This window comes from Botrytis deweyae (assembly GCF_014898535.1).
Source record: "Botrytis deweyae strain B1 chromosome Unknown BDEW_002, whole genome shotgun sequence".
Lineage (NCBI taxonomy): Eukaryota > Fungi > Ascomycota > Leotiomycetes > Helotiales > Sclerotiniaceae > Botrytis > Botrytis deweyae.
The window spans coordinates 145,597-164,279 of NW_024066209.1; the positions used below are offsets into that span (position 1 = coordinate 145,597).

The 18,683-nt window shown below is 44.8% G+C and overlaps 6 protein-coding genes across 6 annotated transcripts; 4 read left to right on the forward strand and 2 right to left on the reverse strand.

The window, feature by feature from the left end:
• On the forward strand, nt 1-4,633 carry EAE98_000758 (uncharacterized protein). The gene is made up of 4 exons (XM_038948376.1): nt 1-1,243; nt 1,493-2,035; nt 2,083-2,596; nt 2,652-4,633. The coding sequence occupies exons 1-4, from the start codon at nt 581-583 to the stop codon at nt 4,220-4,222; spliced, it is 3,291 nt and encodes a 1,096-aa protein (XP_038814642.1). The 5' UTR covers nt 1-580; the 3' UTR covers nt 4,223-4,633.
• A 312-nt stretch (nt 4,634-4,945) lies between these two features.
• EAE98_000759 (uncharacterized protein) lies at nt 4,946-5,389 on the reverse strand (the record flags this gene model as incomplete). Its single annotated transcript, XM_038948377.1, has 3 exons — nt 4,946-5,032; nt 5,109-5,188; nt 5,263-5,389. 3 exons carry the CDS (start codon nt 5,387-5,389, stop codon nt 4,946-4,948), a joined length of 294 nt encoding a protein of 97 aa, XP_038814643.1.
• A 461-nt stretch (nt 5,390-5,850) lies between these two features.
• On the forward strand, nt 5,851-8,667 carry EAE98_000760 (uncharacterized protein; the record flags this gene model as incomplete). The annotated part of the gene is made up of 2 exons (XM_038948378.1): nt 5,851-5,885; nt 5,946-8,667. 2 exons carry the CDS (start codon nt 5,851-5,853, stop codon nt 8,665-8,667), a joined length of 2,757 nt encoding a protein of 918 aa, XP_038814644.1.
• Nucleotides 8,668-9,344: 677 nt separating this feature from the next.
• EAE98_000761 (uncharacterized protein) lies at nt 9,345-12,125 on the forward strand (the record flags this gene model as incomplete). The annotated part of the gene is made up of 1 exon (XM_038948379.1): nt 9,345-12,125. One exon carries the CDS (start codon nt 9,345-9,347, stop codon nt 12,123-12,125), a length of 2,781 nt encoding a protein of 926 aa, XP_038814645.1.
• A 1,709-nt stretch (nt 12,126-13,834) lies between these two features.
• EAE98_000762 (uncharacterized protein) lies at nt 13,835-14,377 on the forward strand (the record flags this gene model as incomplete). The annotated part of the gene is made up of 1 exon (XM_038948380.1): nt 13,835-14,377. One exon carries the CDS (start codon nt 13,835-13,837, stop codon nt 14,375-14,377), a length of 543 nt encoding a protein of 180 aa, XP_038814646.1.
• A 1,111-nt stretch (nt 14,378-15,488) lies between these two features.
• EAE98_000763 (uncharacterized protein) lies at nt 15,489-18,488 on the reverse strand. Its single transcript, XM_038948381.1, has 5 exons — nt 17,927-18,488; nt 17,686-17,863; nt 16,717-17,635; nt 15,895-16,658; nt 15,489-15,836 (listed from the first exon to the last, which is right to left on the reverse strand). The coding sequence occupies exons 1-5, from the start codon at nt 18,137-18,139 to the stop codon at nt 15,694-15,696; spliced, it is 2,217 nt and encodes a 738-aa protein (XP_038814647.1). The 5' UTR covers nt 18,140-18,488; the 3' UTR covers nt 15,489-15,693.
• Between the last annotated feature and the right edge of the window lie 195 nt (nt 18,489-18,683).

Consider the following 18,683-nt stretch of genomic DNA (forward strand, 5'->3'; position numbering starts at 1 on the left):
GACTCAGACTCTCAGACTCAGACTCCTTCAAAACCTTTACTACCACCCAGCAACCCCCCCCCTTCGCCCCCCCCTCTCATCCCCCCAAGATCGAAAAGAAAATATATACCCCCCCAAAAAAGGAGGAACAGAATCCATGATACATGGTCCATGATACATGATTCACGATTCCACGACTCACGATACACCATTCACAATTTCACAGACACAAATCAAGCAGAACGGTCCAAATCAGTCACTAAGCCCTCTTGTGTCCATTGTTGACCCGCAATCAAATGTATTCAAATCAACAAACTTGAAATCCATCCATCCACAATCCCAAATTTATCCACTTCCCCACCGAAACAACCCTCCAACGAAAACGTATTGCGAAAGAAGACCACCAGGACCACACACCGTAGCACTCGACTCGAGCAGACCACCTCCCCCCATCCACCTGCCACCTGCAGTTCAACCCGGTTACATTTCACATTGTCCAATATACATTTTATTCTTCCCCTTAAAGCGGAAAAGCGGGATATTTTTAAAACAACTTATCACAATTTAATTCATCGTCAATCATCTGGATCATTCAACTTTCATGTCATCTGGCGGTGTTGCCATTCGTGTGGCTCAGTCTCAATCTCATGGACCTCTTTTGAGAACGAATACAGCGCCTGTATTCAACAATAGAAGCGCCGAGGGCAACGGATCCGGTTTGAGTCAAACAATGAGCCATAATTCACGATCGTCGCAGCTCACGGGCTCGACTGCCTTTACGACTTCCTCTACGACTTCATTAAATTCTTTATCTACTTCTGCGACACTGGTTCCAGCCCCGCTGGCGATGCCAGTACAGGGTGGAAATGTAATCGCGACAAACAATATCATCAACCAAAGAGCCGACGCCTCGAGATCATTATATCAAATATGCGTCAATTTACGACAGCGACTAGCACAAGTTCCTGGATTCAACGGCCATTTCGTTGATTCAGACGATGAAGATGAAGCCGAGGAGGATATGGACCCTGTGTCCTCACTTTGGCGATGTCTGCGAAAGGGAACTCCATTAGTAACGCTCTACAATACCCTACAACCAGCAGAGCCTCTGCCATTACCCGACAACAAGATGGCCGAACCAAAGAAGTCTAAGATGGCAGCGTTCAAGTTTGTTGAGGCTTGCATGAAGGATTTACAAATTCCCCCGGGCGATGTTTTTGCTCTATCAGATCTTTTTGGTGACGACACGACTGGTTTTGTAAAGGTACGTCTATCTCTATTGTGCTTTTGTACGCGGGCATTCTATGGACTTTTAATGAGGAGCGCGGCACATGCTATCTTGACACGAAGCAAAGGATGTACCAAGAGACAAATTTAGGGATGAAATCTGGAGACGGTCTGCGTCCCCTTCTAGAGCTCAAGTGAACCCGCGATAGTTTGCGCTTTTTGTTATCTCAATCACAGCTTTTTGGAAACAGTAGTCATGAGATCCCCCACTTACCACTTTGCACAGGTCACCCAAGTTATCAATATCGTTCTTGATGTGGCGGAACAGCGTGGCCTGCTTCTCACATCTCAAGCCGAGGATACCAACGAGTCTGCTACTGCGCCTGGCTCTAAGATGAGTTATAGGCAGCATGTAGTCCGGGAATTAGTCGACACGGAACGCAAATACGTCCAAGATTTGGAGAACCTGCACGAACTAAAGAAGACAATCGAGCAAAAGGGTGTTATTGCGGGCGACGTCGTACACGATATATTTCTCAACATCAATGCGATCCTCGACTTTCAACGCCGATTTCTCATCAAGATTGAGACTACAAATTCTCAACCAGTAGACAAACAAGAATGGGGACTACCCTTCAGGAATTATGAGGAGGCATTTGGCATATACCAACCATTTATTGCGAATCAGCGAAAAGCTGCAACAATAGCGAAAGATAACTTTGACAAAATTACCATGGCAGATCATCCTGTCGTCGTGGATTTCAATACTTTGGATGGATTTCTTTTGAAACCCATGCAACGTTTGGTGAAATATCCTCTTTTATTAAAGGTATGCGATTACCTATACTATGAACGTACCCAATGCTAAATGAATAGGACCTCCGGGATAAAACAAATGCCAGCGATGAGGCGAAAGAAGACCTTACTCTTGGTATCGAAGCATCTAATCGTGTGCTCCATCAGGCAAATGCAGCAGTTGATAGGGAACTCAGAGGTGAAGCTTTGTTGGATCTCTGCGGCCGTGTCGACGACTGGAAGAACCATAGAGTCGATCATTTTGGTGACTTGATTTTGCATGGCCATTTCCCTGTAGTTACTGGCAAGAGTGACGTTCAGAAAGAGGTGCATTTCCCTCTTTCCCCCAGACAAAATTCGGCAAAAACTTACGAACCTGAACAGTATACTATATATCTATTTGAACGTATTCTTCTATGTTGCAAGGAAGTCAATCCAAACAAGTCTAAAGATAAACTCATGGGAAATCAAAAAGATAAGAAGGATCGAAAGGATAAGAGCAAAATTAAAGAAAAGGATAAGAACGCTAAATTGCAGCTAAAGGGTCGAATTTTCATGACTAACGTGACCGATGTAGTATCATCTGCTAAGCCAGGTATGAGAATATCATCTTTCCACGTACCAAGATTTTTCCACTGACAATTCACCAGGTTCTTACACAGTTCAGATATACTGGAAGGGAGATCCAGGAGTTGAGAATTTCATCATTAGATTTTCCAACGAAGAGACCATGAAAAAGTGGTATGAAGGCGTCGACAAACAAAAGAAAGAACATGCCAGTATTGGATCGCAGACAAGCGCTAGTCCCGATGGAGCACTAAGGGATTTTGGATGGGAGCGTGATCAAATTGCATCAATGCCTAACCCTTACGCTCAACAAGAGAATGAGGATGAAGAGGAAGACTACACTGGTACCACTGCATATGGATCCCCACCAAACTCTGGAATGCCCCCAAATTTTGGAATGCCTCCAAACGCTAGCATGGCTCGAAATTCGTCTAATAATAGCCTGCGCTCAAGATCCGCAACCGGAGAGAGTAACGCCCCATCTTTAGCTGGTATTGCACGAGCACTACCCCCGCGTTTTCCAGTCGGCATAAATATAGCCCCACCTCTCAGTTTACAGACTCAAATGTCTGGCTCGCTCCCATCCCCTGGCCAAAGATTGGGAGGAGACTCGTACTTCTCGCCTATTGGGGAGTCGCCTGCACCCTCTGCACGAACCAGTACATCTTCTACGATGTTTCAATTTCCTCAGAATTCTCAATTTCCTCGCCAGCCAACACCCCAAGGCCAGAGCCCTTGGGAGGATAGCAATCGTTACACCGCACCTGCCATTGTTCGTGCACCATCAAGAGAGAGCCACGGTTCAGTCAGCGGTCCCTCTTATCAGATGAATGGTCGAACGCCACAGAGACCATCACTTCCTGCCATGGCTACATCATCACAGGCTGCGGCTGCGGCGGCACAACAGCGAAGTCGCTCATATAGCACTCCTGACATTAATGCTCAGCAAGGTGTTCGTCGTCTACCGAATGGAGCTTTGAGCACCCCGCAAGGACAGGTTCCCGCCGTTCCTGGCATTCCTGCACATCTACATCCAGCTTACGATGCTGGTGTTCCCAGATCCCAAAACAACTCACCAAATGGATTGCCAGTAAGGACCAACACCCAATCGCCTGGTGTTCAGAGAGAACGTCAACTGCACCAGCAGCACCCGTCGCAGTACGCTAATGGATTACAGTACTCCAATGGTTCACAAAGCCTGGGCGTGTCACAGCCTAATTATACTCGCAGCAACACTACTCAAATACCAACAACTGCGCTCGATAGCCGGCTGCCACCATCACTGATGAGTGGTAATGGCGGTGGAATGTCACTCTCGCCAGAAGGTGACATGCTATTACCTACACAGCTCAAAGTCAAGGTCAATTGTGACGGTAACTATGTTACATTAGTAGTGGCTTTCAACATCACATATCAATCTCTTACTGATCGCATTGATGCTAAGGTTGGAAGATTCTCAACCAACGCAATTGCTCGAGGAACAATGAGATTACGATATCGTGACGAAGATGGTGATTTTGTTACTATTGAATCCGATGATGACATTCAGATTGCATTTCAGGAATGGAGCGAGGCTCAAAAGTCACAATACCATAATACGGGGCAACTTGGAGAAATTGAGTTGTTTTGTTTAAGCAATGACGGCGAGCGTTGAGGGCGAGCGTTGAGGGGAGTTTTGACAGTGGTGTGATGACTCTTGCGGGATGGAAGCACTGATGGATATGAATTTTCATCGTTTATTTGATGTATCAACATTAACATTCATGGATGGGAGGGTTATGATTACAACGTTGCGATGATGATAAAGGAAGGCTCGGCGTGGGTATATGAAGTCGGTTTATTGCTTGCACAAAGGTGTTATTTGGCGCTGGCGTACTTTGCGAATGGTGCCTATGCATTGGTGGAGGACGATGGGAGAGGGCGCATTTATTGCCTTCACAGAGCATATAGCGAAAGATTAGTTTATGAAACAAGAGCCTCACAGCTAAGGGGAGATATACCATGGTGCGGTGGGAATGAATTAGTAGGATGACATAGAAATACCACATCTTTGATACCATCTTACAATTACCTTTCCACTTGAAATATTTTCTGGTAATACATCTTGAATCTCAAATAGCATTGTCCTTCCCTTGCGCCATGATTTCTCCCAAAGTGTGCACCGACCCATTGTGATGCTTGATATATACAAGTACATAGAGCCAAGGCACGTCTGCCTTCATACCCCGTTCCCACATAATTTCGTGCTGCGTGGAAGTTTGTGTTCATTCTATGAGGCCATTTTATATGCACTCTCCCATACATGCCTCTCATGATCATTTCCCTGATGTGAATACATCATGCTTTCAACACCACGGCATAAAAATCTTTAATCCGTTCATTTCTTCTTGCGCGGTCCAACAATCTTAGGATACATCCGTGAGAGATGGTAATTGATTGTGTTCTTCTTCTGGGCTGCGGCTTTCTGCATGCGAATTGTATTAGTATACTGTCATAATGCTTTTACAGGCTTTTAGGGAATGAAGGGAGGGGATACATACAGGCGCATCCATACAGGTTCTCAATTGTGTTTCTAAGGCCTGGCATCCAGCTACGTTATATCCGGAAGATGCCCAGCATGCTACAAATAGAAAATTAGTATCTGCGACCCGAGAATTGGTGCGTGGGAGGAGGAGGAGGAGGGGGAGGTCGTACTGAGAACTGAAGTCATAATGGCCAAACATGGATTTGAGTCGGTTTGATTTGGTCTTCTTACCCTCAATTTGGGCAGTGGAGGTAACCTCATTGGTACCTTGGCGGTACTGGCTCCTTTGGGTGGCATGCTGAATTTAAATACACTGGTTGTGTATACCTAGTATGTATAGAAAGCGTGAGGGGCAAACGGACTCGATCAATCAATCCCACTTAGATTCAGATGTCAAATTCACGGTGCTTCTAAATAATTTAGACGCTAGTATATCTTTGGATTAGTGGGGAGGGCTTCCAAAGGTCACATGTGGGTCCAGGTTTGTTTACATCTGGTCGAAAAGCCAATCAGCATGGACCATGATGGAGGTCTTTTTGATTTATGAAAACACAAGTTAAAGGACCTTCTACGGCTCGGTAGCTGGGAGACATGACATTAAAGAACAAACATTCTTAAAATTCACTAATCTGCGAATATTGATCCTGGACTCTTCTTGTATTGTTTCATTTGTAACAAAGAGATATTCGACTACGACATACAGCATACAGCATCGGATCGTGTGACAGTGAATGCGCGTCCGAAGAGGGTTATTCAATATGGAGGCTACATCATTTGAGACAGGAGAGAATTGGTGAGCGCGTCTTTCTTCTCTCCATACAATTCCATGAAGGCGCGAACTAATACAGAGAAGGGAAATTTACAAAGACGCATTTGAACCGCAGCCCTCGGGGAAAATATTAAAAGCCTGGGAACGAGCACCCGTCACCTCACACGCCCCGCGTTTACACGGCCAGAAAATATGGAAGAAGAGAGGTGGGCTACGTGGTGGGCAGGAGAACAAGGAGAATTATGAGGAGGCGATTATGGAGCTAGAGAAAGAGGGCGCGGGAGCGAGGAAAAAGGCAAGGGTGGTGGGAATTAAAGAGGATATTTCGAGAGCGAAGTGGCATGAGGGGAAAGATGAGAGGGAGACTTGGGATGAAAACTTGATGATGGGTAGTGCCAGTCCGAGGAAGAATGTGTTGGGTACTCCCAATAAATTACAGGTGGTGCCCAGGAAGAGGACGAATGCGAATTTGGTTATCACGCCTAGGAAGTCGTCGAGGCAAACGGTGTTGGGTGAGAAGGGTCAGGCTTTGAATATGGAGCTGTCACTCTCTCCAGTGAAGGATAAGGAGGTGAACGGTAGCCCGATTAGGAAGAGAAAGATAGCCAGGAAGAGCATGAGAAAGTCGATGATGCCATTGGAGAATTTCAAAAGGTTTGACGAGGAGAAGCATCATAGGCGACACACTTCTTTAGTATTCGATTTCGAAATGGCTACTGGGGAGAAGGAAATGGAACCGATGCAAGGATTGGAAAAATCGCCGAAGAAAACACCAAAGAGACAAAGCCTTCGAAGATCAATGCGTGGAAGAGTTTCAGAGCCGGTTCAGGTGCTTGAGAAGGCCCTGACGAAAGACGACAAGAAACGAACCTCATATACTGGACTCAATTCTGCTTCTCTGGGAGAAGGAACTGTTGAAAGTCAAGCGGACGCCATGGAGGTAGACCACAAACAAAATGCAACCTCCGAAAAAGTCAAGTCTCAAAACACAGCACATAGCTCAATCGCAGGATCAATCAAGGAGCAGGATACATCACTTACCGATCCCCAAATCGAAGTTCTTCATGCAAAACCAGCGGGCGAGCAGATCCAAGCACAGGACATTCCTACCCAAAAGACTACTAAAGGCGCCAAGCAAAAGAGAACAAGCTCACGTCGAAGTACACGTTCAAGTGATCGACTGGAGCTTGAGTCAGCCGTTAAAAAGCTTCTCCCTGTGGATAATGCAGAGGTGATCACTTCAACCACTCGTACGACTGATAGTCAAGATCTCGCGCCTTTGGAGCCTTCGCAAAACACTGGTGATATTCTGGAATCCGCGCCTCATGATGTCCAAGATACAGTTCAAGATGCTGCAGCTGAAGAGATGGTCGAATGCCAAGAGTTAAGCAATGCTGAAGTGCCAACTTCCGTCAAAGAAATTAATAACATCGTTGAAGAACTTCTTGAGCAATCCGTCACTTTCAACGAGAATTCAAGAAGTGTTGAGTCACAAGCGCCCAATGATAATTCATCGAATAAATTGCCGGCTAATGTTCATCGACAACAAGCCTTTGGCGACTTCGAAGACATCCAACCAGCCAATGAGAGCCGCACGACTCACGTAGCTCCATTAGAAGAAGGAACACCCGATGACGAAGATGTGGATGATTCTATGGCTGATCTTTCTGAAGTATTACTTGAACCTACTGTCAATTCTGCCAGTCTTGAACTGTCTGGTTTTAATGAATCATTTAATAACAACACCAACGAAATGCAGATTGTCGCAGAATCTGAACCTATCGATGATCCCGAGTCTTTTGATTTGATGCCGGTCAATAGTCTACACACCGATTACCAGCCTGAGGAACCTAATCACGGTGTCACACCAGCTGAATCCACGGCAGCATTTGCCACAACCTCTGAAGCTGATGACACTTTCTCGATAAATGCTACCTCCTCATTCGAGAACGATGATACGGATATACTTCGCCAATTCCTTACTAGAGTCAAGGCAGATAAAGCTGCAAAGGCTGCAGCGCCCGCTCCCAAAAAGAGAAAATCATTGCCACATTCACCTCTCCGAATTCCATTGGGAGATATCATGAATGCAGAAGCATCATCACCAGTTCAAGCGCCAAGGGGTGACTTTGACCTTAGCATTCCAGAAATAGCATCACCTTCACGTAAGAGTCGTGCCACAACCCCACCATCTACAGAGGAAGTAGATGCAGAAGCTAGATCTATCAGACGCAGTGGGAGGACACGCCCACCTGTCCTCAAAATCCCACTCCCAGCACCTAGTTCCATTCCAGTTCGAAGACTCGGTGGACAGGATGATACGAATGTTACTCTCAAGCAAAGTGTCGAGAAGGAATTGGCTGCTTTGACTCGTGTTAATACTAGGAAGAATAAAGCGGGTGCTGTTTTTCCAGAAGTACTTCTAGCGAGAAAGGCGGATGCAAAAGAAAATCCTGCCAAGAGGCAAAAAGAATTAAAAGAGATGTTTGAAGAGAAACTGAGGAGAGAAAAGAAAGCCCAAGGCAAACCGAAGAAGTCGGTGGTGTGGGCGGAACAAATTGCTCAGTATCAAACTTTGGAGAGGAAAGAAAAGAAGACGATGGAAAGTAGAAAGGTTAATAAGAGTGGTGAGAGAATTGTAGATGAAAGTAAAACTGAGGAAAAGGTGAAAGTAGCAGAAGCGAAGGACAAGAAGGGGAGAGTCAAGACGCACACAAGTTCTAGTTCGAGACCGAGCAAGATTGCCACTAGTATCCCTACTGCTAGTGGTACGCCAGCTAAGAAGAAGAGAGTGGTGAAGTCGTAGTATAAGGGACGAGGAAAGGGGCTTTGTAGATGATGGATAGATGGGATTGTGTATGTTTGTATATGATGCTAGCTAGATAGGTGTTTTGCTGGATAGGATAGGATAGGGGATGGAGTTTGGAGCTTGGAGCTTGAAGCTTGTGAATATTTGCAGCGTTATTTGCAGTTTGTGGAGTGAGGGTGGTGGAGTGCATTTGTTTTTCATTATACCTAGGGGTGCATTATTCAGTGGAGGTCTTTGATTCACTTTTTTGTTTCTACTCGTAACGATGAATTAATAAATGATTGATGATGGTTTGATCGTGTGTTGGGGGATTGCATGTGTTTGTGTGATGTTATACATGGGTAGTGTTTGATGTGTGTTGTAGCTACGAGTAAGGAGTGAGAGGAATGAGGAGTAGCGAAATGGGAACTTGTCGCCCCCCTTTGGATAAGTAGAGAAATCGTATCGCTTCAGAAAAGGGCAGAAGTGGAGTAGGGTCGTGTGTTGATGCTGGGGGATTGCAAGGGAATATTATTTGGGGCTATGCCGGATGGAGATGTCAATGTACCGCGCTCAAGAGCATCCTGACTAAGCAAGGCTGTCACATCCGAATCTCAACCTTCCATGAGCATCAAAATAAAACAACTCTTGGGAGTTTCCATACAATCAAACTTCACCACCCACTTCAAATCACAATGTCTATGAACGCATTCCCTCGCGATTCGTCTGACGAATCTTCGGGTGATGAAAATGATTTTTTACATCCATCAACCGATCCTCGAGAAGAATTCGCAGATTATAATCCGAGGAAACGAAGGCGCACGGGTAGGGATGCGAAGGAAAGTGCGGCGTTGGGTGTTTTTGGGAGTGAGAGTGAGGATGAGGGGGGTCCGGGGAAGAGGTGGAAGAAGAAGAGTTTGAGGGGGAAGGGGATGAGTTTTGTGGCGGGGGGTGAGAGGGTTGGAGGAGGGGAGGAGGATGATGATGACGATGAGGATGACGAGGACGGTGACGATGATGACGTCGAAACGGGATCGAATAATGGGGGAAAAGATGTAGAAATGGGAGATTACGAAGAAGAAGCGAATGCGCCTCGAGGATTGGGATTTGGTGCTCCTGGGAAGGGATTAGGATTTCAGAGTCCAGCGCCGAGCAAATCGAAAAATACTGGATTGGGTTCGAATTCGAGTACGCCTTTGGGACGGGGCTTTGTGCCATCTTCGGCGAATAATCCTATACTAATGAATAATGACGATGAGCAAGAGACACCGAGGATCGCAAGGCCGAGTGCGTTTTCTACACCCACGAGTGGACGAGGTGGTAAAAAAACAGGTGGTGGCGCGACACCGGTTAACGGGATGTCATTTGCGGCGAGGATGATGGCTAAGATGGGTTATAAAGAGGGACAAGGTCTGGGTAAAGAGGGACAGGGTCGAAGTGGTGTTATTGAGGTCACTTTGCGACCGCAAGGCGTAGGTTTGGGATCGGTAGCTGAGAAATCGAAACAAGAAAAAGAAGAGGAGAAACGGCAAGCGAAATTGAGGGGGGAGAAAGTCGAAGATTCTGATGAGGAGAGGAGGAAACGTAAGAGGAAGCCAAAGACAAGTGGTACGGATAGTGGCATGAGTGGAGTGAGCACTCCTCGAAAAGCACCGAAGCCAAAATATCGAACGGTGGAGGAAGTACAACGAGCTGCGCCTGGCTTGGAAATTCCGGAAGCATTTGCTCCGATTCTGGATATGACTGGTCCCGGTCAAAAATTACTGACTTCTACATCTGGAATATTGACTCCTACTGCTGGACCGCCAAAGACAGAAAGCGTGGAACAAATCGAGAATAGGAAATTAGCCCGAAGAGCCCAGAATGATCTATCGGCCTTTGTTGAAGAATGGAAGAATCTTGAGGAGAGGAAAGCTTATACAGAAATGGAGCTCATTCAACAACAGCAAGAACTAGATGAAGAACAGCGGCAATATGAGCAAATGAAACTTTTTGCGGAGAGCATTCAGGGTATTGCCAAGGCTGTACAGGATGGGCAGTGGGATCCAGTAATTGAAGCACTGAAAACCGTGGATGGGCTTGACATATCTGGAGCTAATGAAGAATTGTCAAATATTGCTGTCGCTGCCGTTCATCCCTTTCTTCGTCAAGCTACGGAAGGTTGGCAACCTCTTGAGGATCCCAAATTGAATGGGATGGTCCCGAATCTTTACAAAATTCGACATGTTTTAGGAGCCGTGACTAACGAGAAGGCTCTTGTTGGTCAGGATTCTTTCATGAATACCTCGCATAAGAATAGGGTTAAATCGACGACTCCTTATGAAAGTATGATCTATAAGATTATTTTCCCTAAAATTGTATCATCTATCAACAAAAGTTGGGATGTATACAATCCCGCCCCAGTACTGGCATTTTTAGATACTTGGCAAGGATTATTACCAAAGTTTGTTGCATCACAGATTTTAGATCAGGCAATCGTAGGAAGACTTAATGATGCAGTCTCATCCTGGAATCCAAAGAAGCGAAGAAATCACGAATTGCCTCATCTTTGGTTATTTCCCTGGCTACAACATTTACCCCCCTATCACGCCGATCCGAAAAGTTCAACTGGCCTTGTCAGTGACGTCAAGCGCAAATTTAGACATCTAATTGATTCTTGGGATTTCCATAGAGGTGTCATACCGGGTCTTTCGCAATGGCGCGAAGTGCTGTGTCCTAGTCCTAAGAATGATACGTGGACCCCGTTAATTATGAATCATGTTCTTCCTAGCATGGCTAAGTTCTTGAAAAATGAGAAGAATTTTAGAGTCGATCCGAATGATCAGTCTCCATATATGTCCAGTCTTCAAGGAGTACTCGCTTGGAAAGATATACTGAAACCGAGGGTTGTGGGACAGGTGATTGTGGATACGGTCTTTCCGATGTGGCATCATGTGTTGCATCAATGGCTCACGATTGTTGGTCCGAATGAGGAAATTGGACAATGGTTTGAGTGGTGGCGTGATGGGGTTTTCCCAGCAGAAATCAAAGAGTTGAATGCGATACAGGAAGAATTTGAAAAGGGACATGAGATGATCAAGAACGCGTTGCGACTGGGAGAGAAAGTGGGAAATCTTCCCGCGCCAGAAAGTCCATCGGTGTCTTCCCTCCCCCCCAAACCTGCAACCGTGCAGCCACCGAAAAAGGCACAGGTCTCGGAAGAAGTATCGTTCAGGGAGAAGGTGGAAGATTGGTGTATTGAGAATGATCTACAGTTTGTTCCTGAGAAGAAGGTGTTGCATAGTGCGGGACCTCTTTATAGGGTTACGGCGCAGGGGAATGGGAAGGGAGGTGTGTTGGTTTATTTTAGGGGGGAGAGATTGGTGGCGTTGCAGAGTCGTGGGGGCGCGAGGGAGAAAATAGAGGTGGGGATTGAGTGGGAGGGGGAGGAGGGGAGAGATGTGCTTTTGGGTATGGCGTGGAGTGGGGTCAAATAGGGGTGCAGGGTAGCTGGGATTGGGGGGAAGTGGAGGGTAGAGTGGTTGATTGTATGATAGGATGTGACGTGGATGCTATGATATAATATCCAGAGTTTTGGGATTAGAGAGATCGATGGAGAGGAAATATTAATACCACATGCGATTCCTTCCTCTCCATTGATAGAATCTTAAATGTCTTTTTCATCTTCATTTTCCATTTCCATGTTTAGTCAAACTATGTGAATCCGTTTTTGTTCTTGTTTTTATTTTTGTTTTTGACGTGAAGAATGCGAGAATCAGGTAAAATTACGCCATCTATCGATTGGTATCTACAGCCTAGTGTATTGTTAATTCCCTTTTGATCTGTTGTGTTCTGTTGTGCTGTGGTTGTGGTTGTGATTTTGATTATGAATTTGGTTATGATTTTGGTCATACGAAGCTCAATAGGAGCAAAATGAATGAGATATCATTGTGACATTTTCAACGGTGTAGTTGCAGTTGGCTTTTGATGGTTTAGCCGGATCGAGTCGACGGGGAATAACCTTTTTTCTTTTCTGAGTAGGTGATTGTAGAGATGGGGTGAGTGAGGAGTGGGGAGTTTGAGTGATGGGTGATGGGTGATGGGTGATTGGTGTGGGAAGGGGGAAAATGGGAAGTTGGAAATGAAGAAAGGGGAAGGAGGAGTGTGGATGGGAGGGTGGGATGTATGTAGTAGGTGTGGAAGGAAGGAACAAGTTGTGGAGTTGGATTGAGAAGAGGTTTTTTTTGCGATATGTTTGTGATGGGGGCTGGGTTTTGTGGGAGGAGAGGGAAATGGGGGATGTGGAGGGGAATGGGGGATGTGGAGGGATGGGAGATGGTTAGAGGGAGAAGTAGGATATGGATGTGGGATGGAGTATAGTGCATGGTACCTGTTGCATGGAGGATGTATAGAAGAAGGAGAAAGAGGATGATGGTGATGGTGATGGTGGTGATGGCGATGGTGGTGATGATCAATCTAGACGATGAGTGGGTTTATTTACTTTGTTAATTTTCGGTTCTTAGCTTAGTTGTTGCTTGCTTATTTACACAATATCTGACGTAGGTAATATATGGTAGTTCTGAATCCTCGTATATTCACTCATTCTCATTAGCCAGACACATATCATTTTCGTACTATACATTCTATACATTCAGCAGCGTTATAAACAGTGAATACGATAAACAATCCAAAGGCTCGGATAACTGAATACTTCACTGCCTTCCATGATACGGCGAAGCTTTTGTATAGCCAGAGATATCAATCGCCGATTATTGAATATATTAGGAGCTATATAACTTGGACACTTGAAGCGTCTATTACGTGTTTTATGGGCAACCGAGACAACAAACGAGAACGCAAAATATTGAATCCTAAATCACAAATAAATTGAAGCGTGCATCAAGGGCATACGCCGAGCAATATCAACAAGATCTTCAAAGTTGAGTTTGAGAAAACCGAACACATCACATAACGAGAAGTTCAAAGGAGAAGAAGAGGAACACGAGTGTATTATTTGGAATCAAAAGCTGAAATAGCACATTCAGAAGAAATCTAGTATATTCCTCTTCCCACTCCGCACAGGATTCAATCTAACACTTTCTAGTCCCAATTATTTCAATCGATATCAATTTACTCATAACACTTTACAACCACTTATCCATTACTTATACATCCCTCATCGACCATTACAACGTCACCTGGTAAAATGTGTCGCAGCATAACCTACCGCTATAGCATCTGCACACACAGTTGGCGGCCATATGTTATTCGCTGTCCGAATCCTATTAAGGACGCTTCTACAGATATCGATAGCACGAATATATGTCCAGCGTACAAGATCAGATATGAACGAAAAGTTATTAAGAGCGGGAATGGACTCTGTGCAGCATGTTGGGAAAAGCAGGAGAAGAGAGAGGAAGATGTGAGAGAGGGGGAGAGGATTCTAGAAGAGAAGATGAGGGAGAGAAATGTGGGGAAGGCGGAGCGGGGGTTGGGGAGGAGGTTTTGGAAGAAGAATGGAGAGGCGAGCGGAGGCGAGAAGGAGAAAGAGGATGCGAGGATATTGGAATATATAGATGCGAAGCTCGAAGTGGTTTTGGAGGAACGAGTGGGGAATTTGGGAAGGGACAACGAGGAGAGTGAGAACCTTTTGCAGGAAAGAGAAAAGCAAATGTGGATTATGCAGGGAAATGGTGGAGTGAGAAAGAAGCTGGATGGGAATGAGAGGAAGGGGGTCCGAAATCGCTGAGACAGGGGACTTCCAATTCCCATTTTTTCTGAGTACTGATTGTGCAGCGGTAGAGAGAAAATTTGGATAGAAGAGACATTCAGGAATAAGAGATGAGGTGCTACTGCACAGTTCAGCACTACTATATTCTTCAAGGGTATTCGACCTAGTGACTAGCGCATATTTTTTCCACTGTCAATTTGGAGACAAGTTAGTCTGCACTTCAAAATCCAAACACGCATTGCAAGTCAACAGAAACCTTTCAGTAGTTGTGGCGCTATAAACATGGAATTGGTACATGTCAAGAGCAATCATGAGTACAGACCTTCAGTTCATTTTCGACAAATCAGCCCGCAAGAGTTATCATGAAATTATATACAATACTTACGTACTCACCACTCCGTAACTGTGAAACAGAATACCTCAATATCAATGCACCAATTCAATGTTAATATATTATATGTATGCATGAGTGCAGTGTAACCTCAAGTACCTAGATAGAATCTTCTCGCTTAACACTCAACCCATCGATGACTATTTTCATTCAGGTGACGTAATATCACACTCACTACCCAGTAGGTCCACGGGTATCAACAGTAGCCCTCACCAAACAATTCGAGAGTTCACTCGAGGTCCTTTGAAATACATTCAATGCTTCCCTAAAAATTCGAGATTATTCCCACTAATTCAATACAGATCCAACAATAAGATGCATGATTCCCAAGAGAATTTGATAAAGTCCGAATTACGGCTATTGTAAATTTGAGGAGTGTTTTTCTAGTCCATGCACCCACCGATTATAACTCTGATTATTCCTGGATCCCAACAAGTGATACGGCCAATCAATTCATAATCCAATAGCAAAGGTTGGATTTGTAGTAATCTATATGTGGAGTTGAGTTGACTTTGAACAATCAAATCGTTGTAACTTCATAAACCAAATGAGGTTGATATGGCCTATAGCTGAACTACAGATACCTACCTAGACGATTATTGTATTTTCAATTTGAAAGTAGACACCAAAGTGCAGGTCAAGCCACTAAAGAACCTTTCATCGAGGGCTCCAGCACCAAAGGCCTCTTCATCGTCACCACGCTTTGCACATTCAAAGCTATCATTTACTTCATAATAATATTAGTGTCGTAACATGGTATCTCTATATTCCCTACTGAAAACTACCAAATATAATAGCAAGGATCCAGGCGCCTAATAATGCTTCCCTTTCCTTCCTTGTCGTGCCTATTAGACATTCCCGATGCAAAATGTGCAAGTAGCCAACGCCCAGCCACAATATGGACCCAATTTGAATCTTATTTATACCATTTCAATTCGTTTCATTAATTCATTTCCATTTCTTCATTGTCATCAACTTCAGAACCCACACCCTGTGTATGAGTGCTACTAACACTAGTCTTTCGAACCACACCACCTACACCAAAACGAGAGCCACCAAGTCCTCCAACAAATTCTAATTCTTCACCTAAAAATTTGTGTTAAAAGTGTTCAGTAAAATCTTCGACATGAAAAAGTATGCTCACCTCCTACAACACGACCTTCCATATCAATTTCCTGCGATAAATCAACCAAGGCTTGGCGTGGCAGTCTTAAAAATCCCGGCGTGCGAACAACTCTGCCCCAATGCGTGAGACAAAAACTGGCAGCACGTCTGCGTAACCATTCTTCGTTAGCGATACCAGCGGAATGCCAAATAACACATGCGTGATCGACATCCAATTCCTTCGATAAGCGATTAACACATAACAATCTAAGATGTGGGATGTTGTAGATATTTGACATGACCAAAAGCCCTGCAACGTCATCTAATTCTGCACAGTCATCTGGGTGGATACTGTCAGTATACAGATAGTATAAAAATGCCTTAACCACTGGATAAGGTTCGGGTATGTGCATTCTCTTTGTATGATATTCTGCCATTTGCGCATTGTATAAGCGTGCAAAGTGGGGCCATCGAGCTTGGAGAATGAGTTTGTGGACATGGATTGGAGGAGATGTTGGTGCATCAGGAGCCAACCAGTTTTGTTGAACCTGACTGATAGAACCTCTGGAGCTTGAATCATCCTCATCCCACTCATCATCTTTTGACGCAGTGATGATAAAATCTGCCCCACTACCACTTTCTGGTGCTTGATTGAAAACTTTGGCTAAATCCATACCAAGGCCTTTTGAAGTTTCGACTTTCATTCTACCAGAGGATGATAATCGCGAAGCTTCTTCTCGAGGCTCGGGATTTAAACCATTGCCGAGTAAACCATATCGTCGAAGATCAATCTCCATTATATCACTAAAGAAGGAATGATCAGCAATAGTTGTTATCTAAAAATGAGTAAATGGCCACATACCTTAGATATTCTTCAAACCCACCTGGACCTAAATCTGTTGCTGTTGGATCAGTTGGACAACCAAGAAGCCAAGCCTTTGTACCCTCGTCATTCAAAGTACAGTAATGCCATCTATAACCTGGTCTGAAAATATCTCGGCCTTCTGCAAGTTTTTGCCAACGCAGTGTGTCCAATTCCAGAGATGATAAAGAACACTCTTGTGGTGTTATTGTTGCTGCAGGAGTGACGAAATCGAGAAGAGTCCCGGATGTATAAACATGGAAATGCATACCGGAGCCTTGGGCGGGTATATTGGGACCGGATACGAATTTTAACGAAGAAATTGTACCAGGAGCAAGAGGAGGAGAAGTAGTCAATTGAAATGACGGTGGATTGACCTGTGCGCTGCTTGAATTTGCGGCATAACCTGAACTGCCTACAGCAGACTGAGACATTGAAAACGAAGGCCGAGGAGAACGACTGAGAGCTGCATGCCTGTCCATGGAACCATACGAAGGTGCTGATTCGAATGCTGGGCTACCCTTAAAGTCCAACCACCATACATCACCAATCTTATCCATATCCTCGCTGAGACCTCCAAAGACCCAAACTCTATCTCCCCATAAATACGCCGAGTGATCAAATCGTCCAACGAAACGCCATGCTCGAGACCAAGTAAAGGTTTTTAAGTCCAGGTAGCAAATATCATCCAACACATAATTATTATGACCGGTAATACCACCAATGATAAATAGCTTATCCTCGTGCAAAACAGCAGCATGTCTTGCTCTTCCTTTTGGTATAGGTCCAGATACAGTTGGTTGGGTCCAGTGTGCGGTCTTGAGATCGAAAATGATGAGGTCAGAGAGGTATGTACGATGTTCGTTTTCACCACCAAATATGAGTAGTTTCTCGCCTTGATAGAGTGTAGCGGTATGACCTGTAAGGCTTGTTAAAACTGTGAACGCATTGAGCACATATCAGACCTACCCATTCGTACACCGGGAATGTCGCCATAATTGTCGACCAAGTTCCATTGGTGACTAACTAGATCAAGTCTCAAAACATGGTTGTAGACCTCGTCGGTATACTGATCGAAACCACCAAAGGCATATATCTGATTGTTGCCGCAATACGTAACAGAGGCATTGACAAGGCAGGCTGGGCGCTATATGAGTTCGAACATGGGTTAGGAAATAGTCCGCAAAGTGTCGAGAGTTTTATGAATTACCTGACCAAGAGTTCTTGTAACCTTGGGCCTATACCCATCCATACCCAATCTATTCTTCACGGGCGAATTCGGCATTAAGAAAGTATTGCTTGAAGGGGCGGCACCTGGAGTGGCAGGAGGACCTCCCGAAAGTTGATTGGTATGGGTAGGAGTAGAAGAGCCAGGGCCAAAGATGGAGTAGGGTGTACCGCCGGGTGTAGAAGGCTGAGCCATAATAAGAGGTGGTATCCTATGTGGTCATGCTAGATTGGTTGATAAAAAGAGTTGATGCTGTGCGAATGTGCACAAACTCCCCAGACGAATAGAAAATGGCGGACAGACAGATCAAACCAAAAGAAGGCAAAGAAGCAGGATGGGGATTTCTCCTGTTTGGTGAGACAAGGACGATTGTATGAATTGTATTTTACGGTGTGTACAGTTCAAACGGCAATTCAAGATGTACTTGATAGCATTTGACTTTTCATGATTCTTCGACCTCAATATACATAAAAATCATGCACGGGTGACGATGAGATGGAACATCTGAAGTATTTTGGAAAGAGTCCATGGGGGCTGCAGGTGGGTCGGCGGGTCGGAATTAATATACGCGCTCTGGGATTTGTGGCTCAGGATTGCAAACAGTGCTAAGTTATTGCCTGAGGTTCGATTTTTACGTTTTTAATCGTTGCGGGATGGTTGCCCCTCACAACCAAACTAATTCAGTGGAGTAAACAAACGAGTAGAAAAGCTCTTGAATATTCCCTTCTCAAAGACTTTC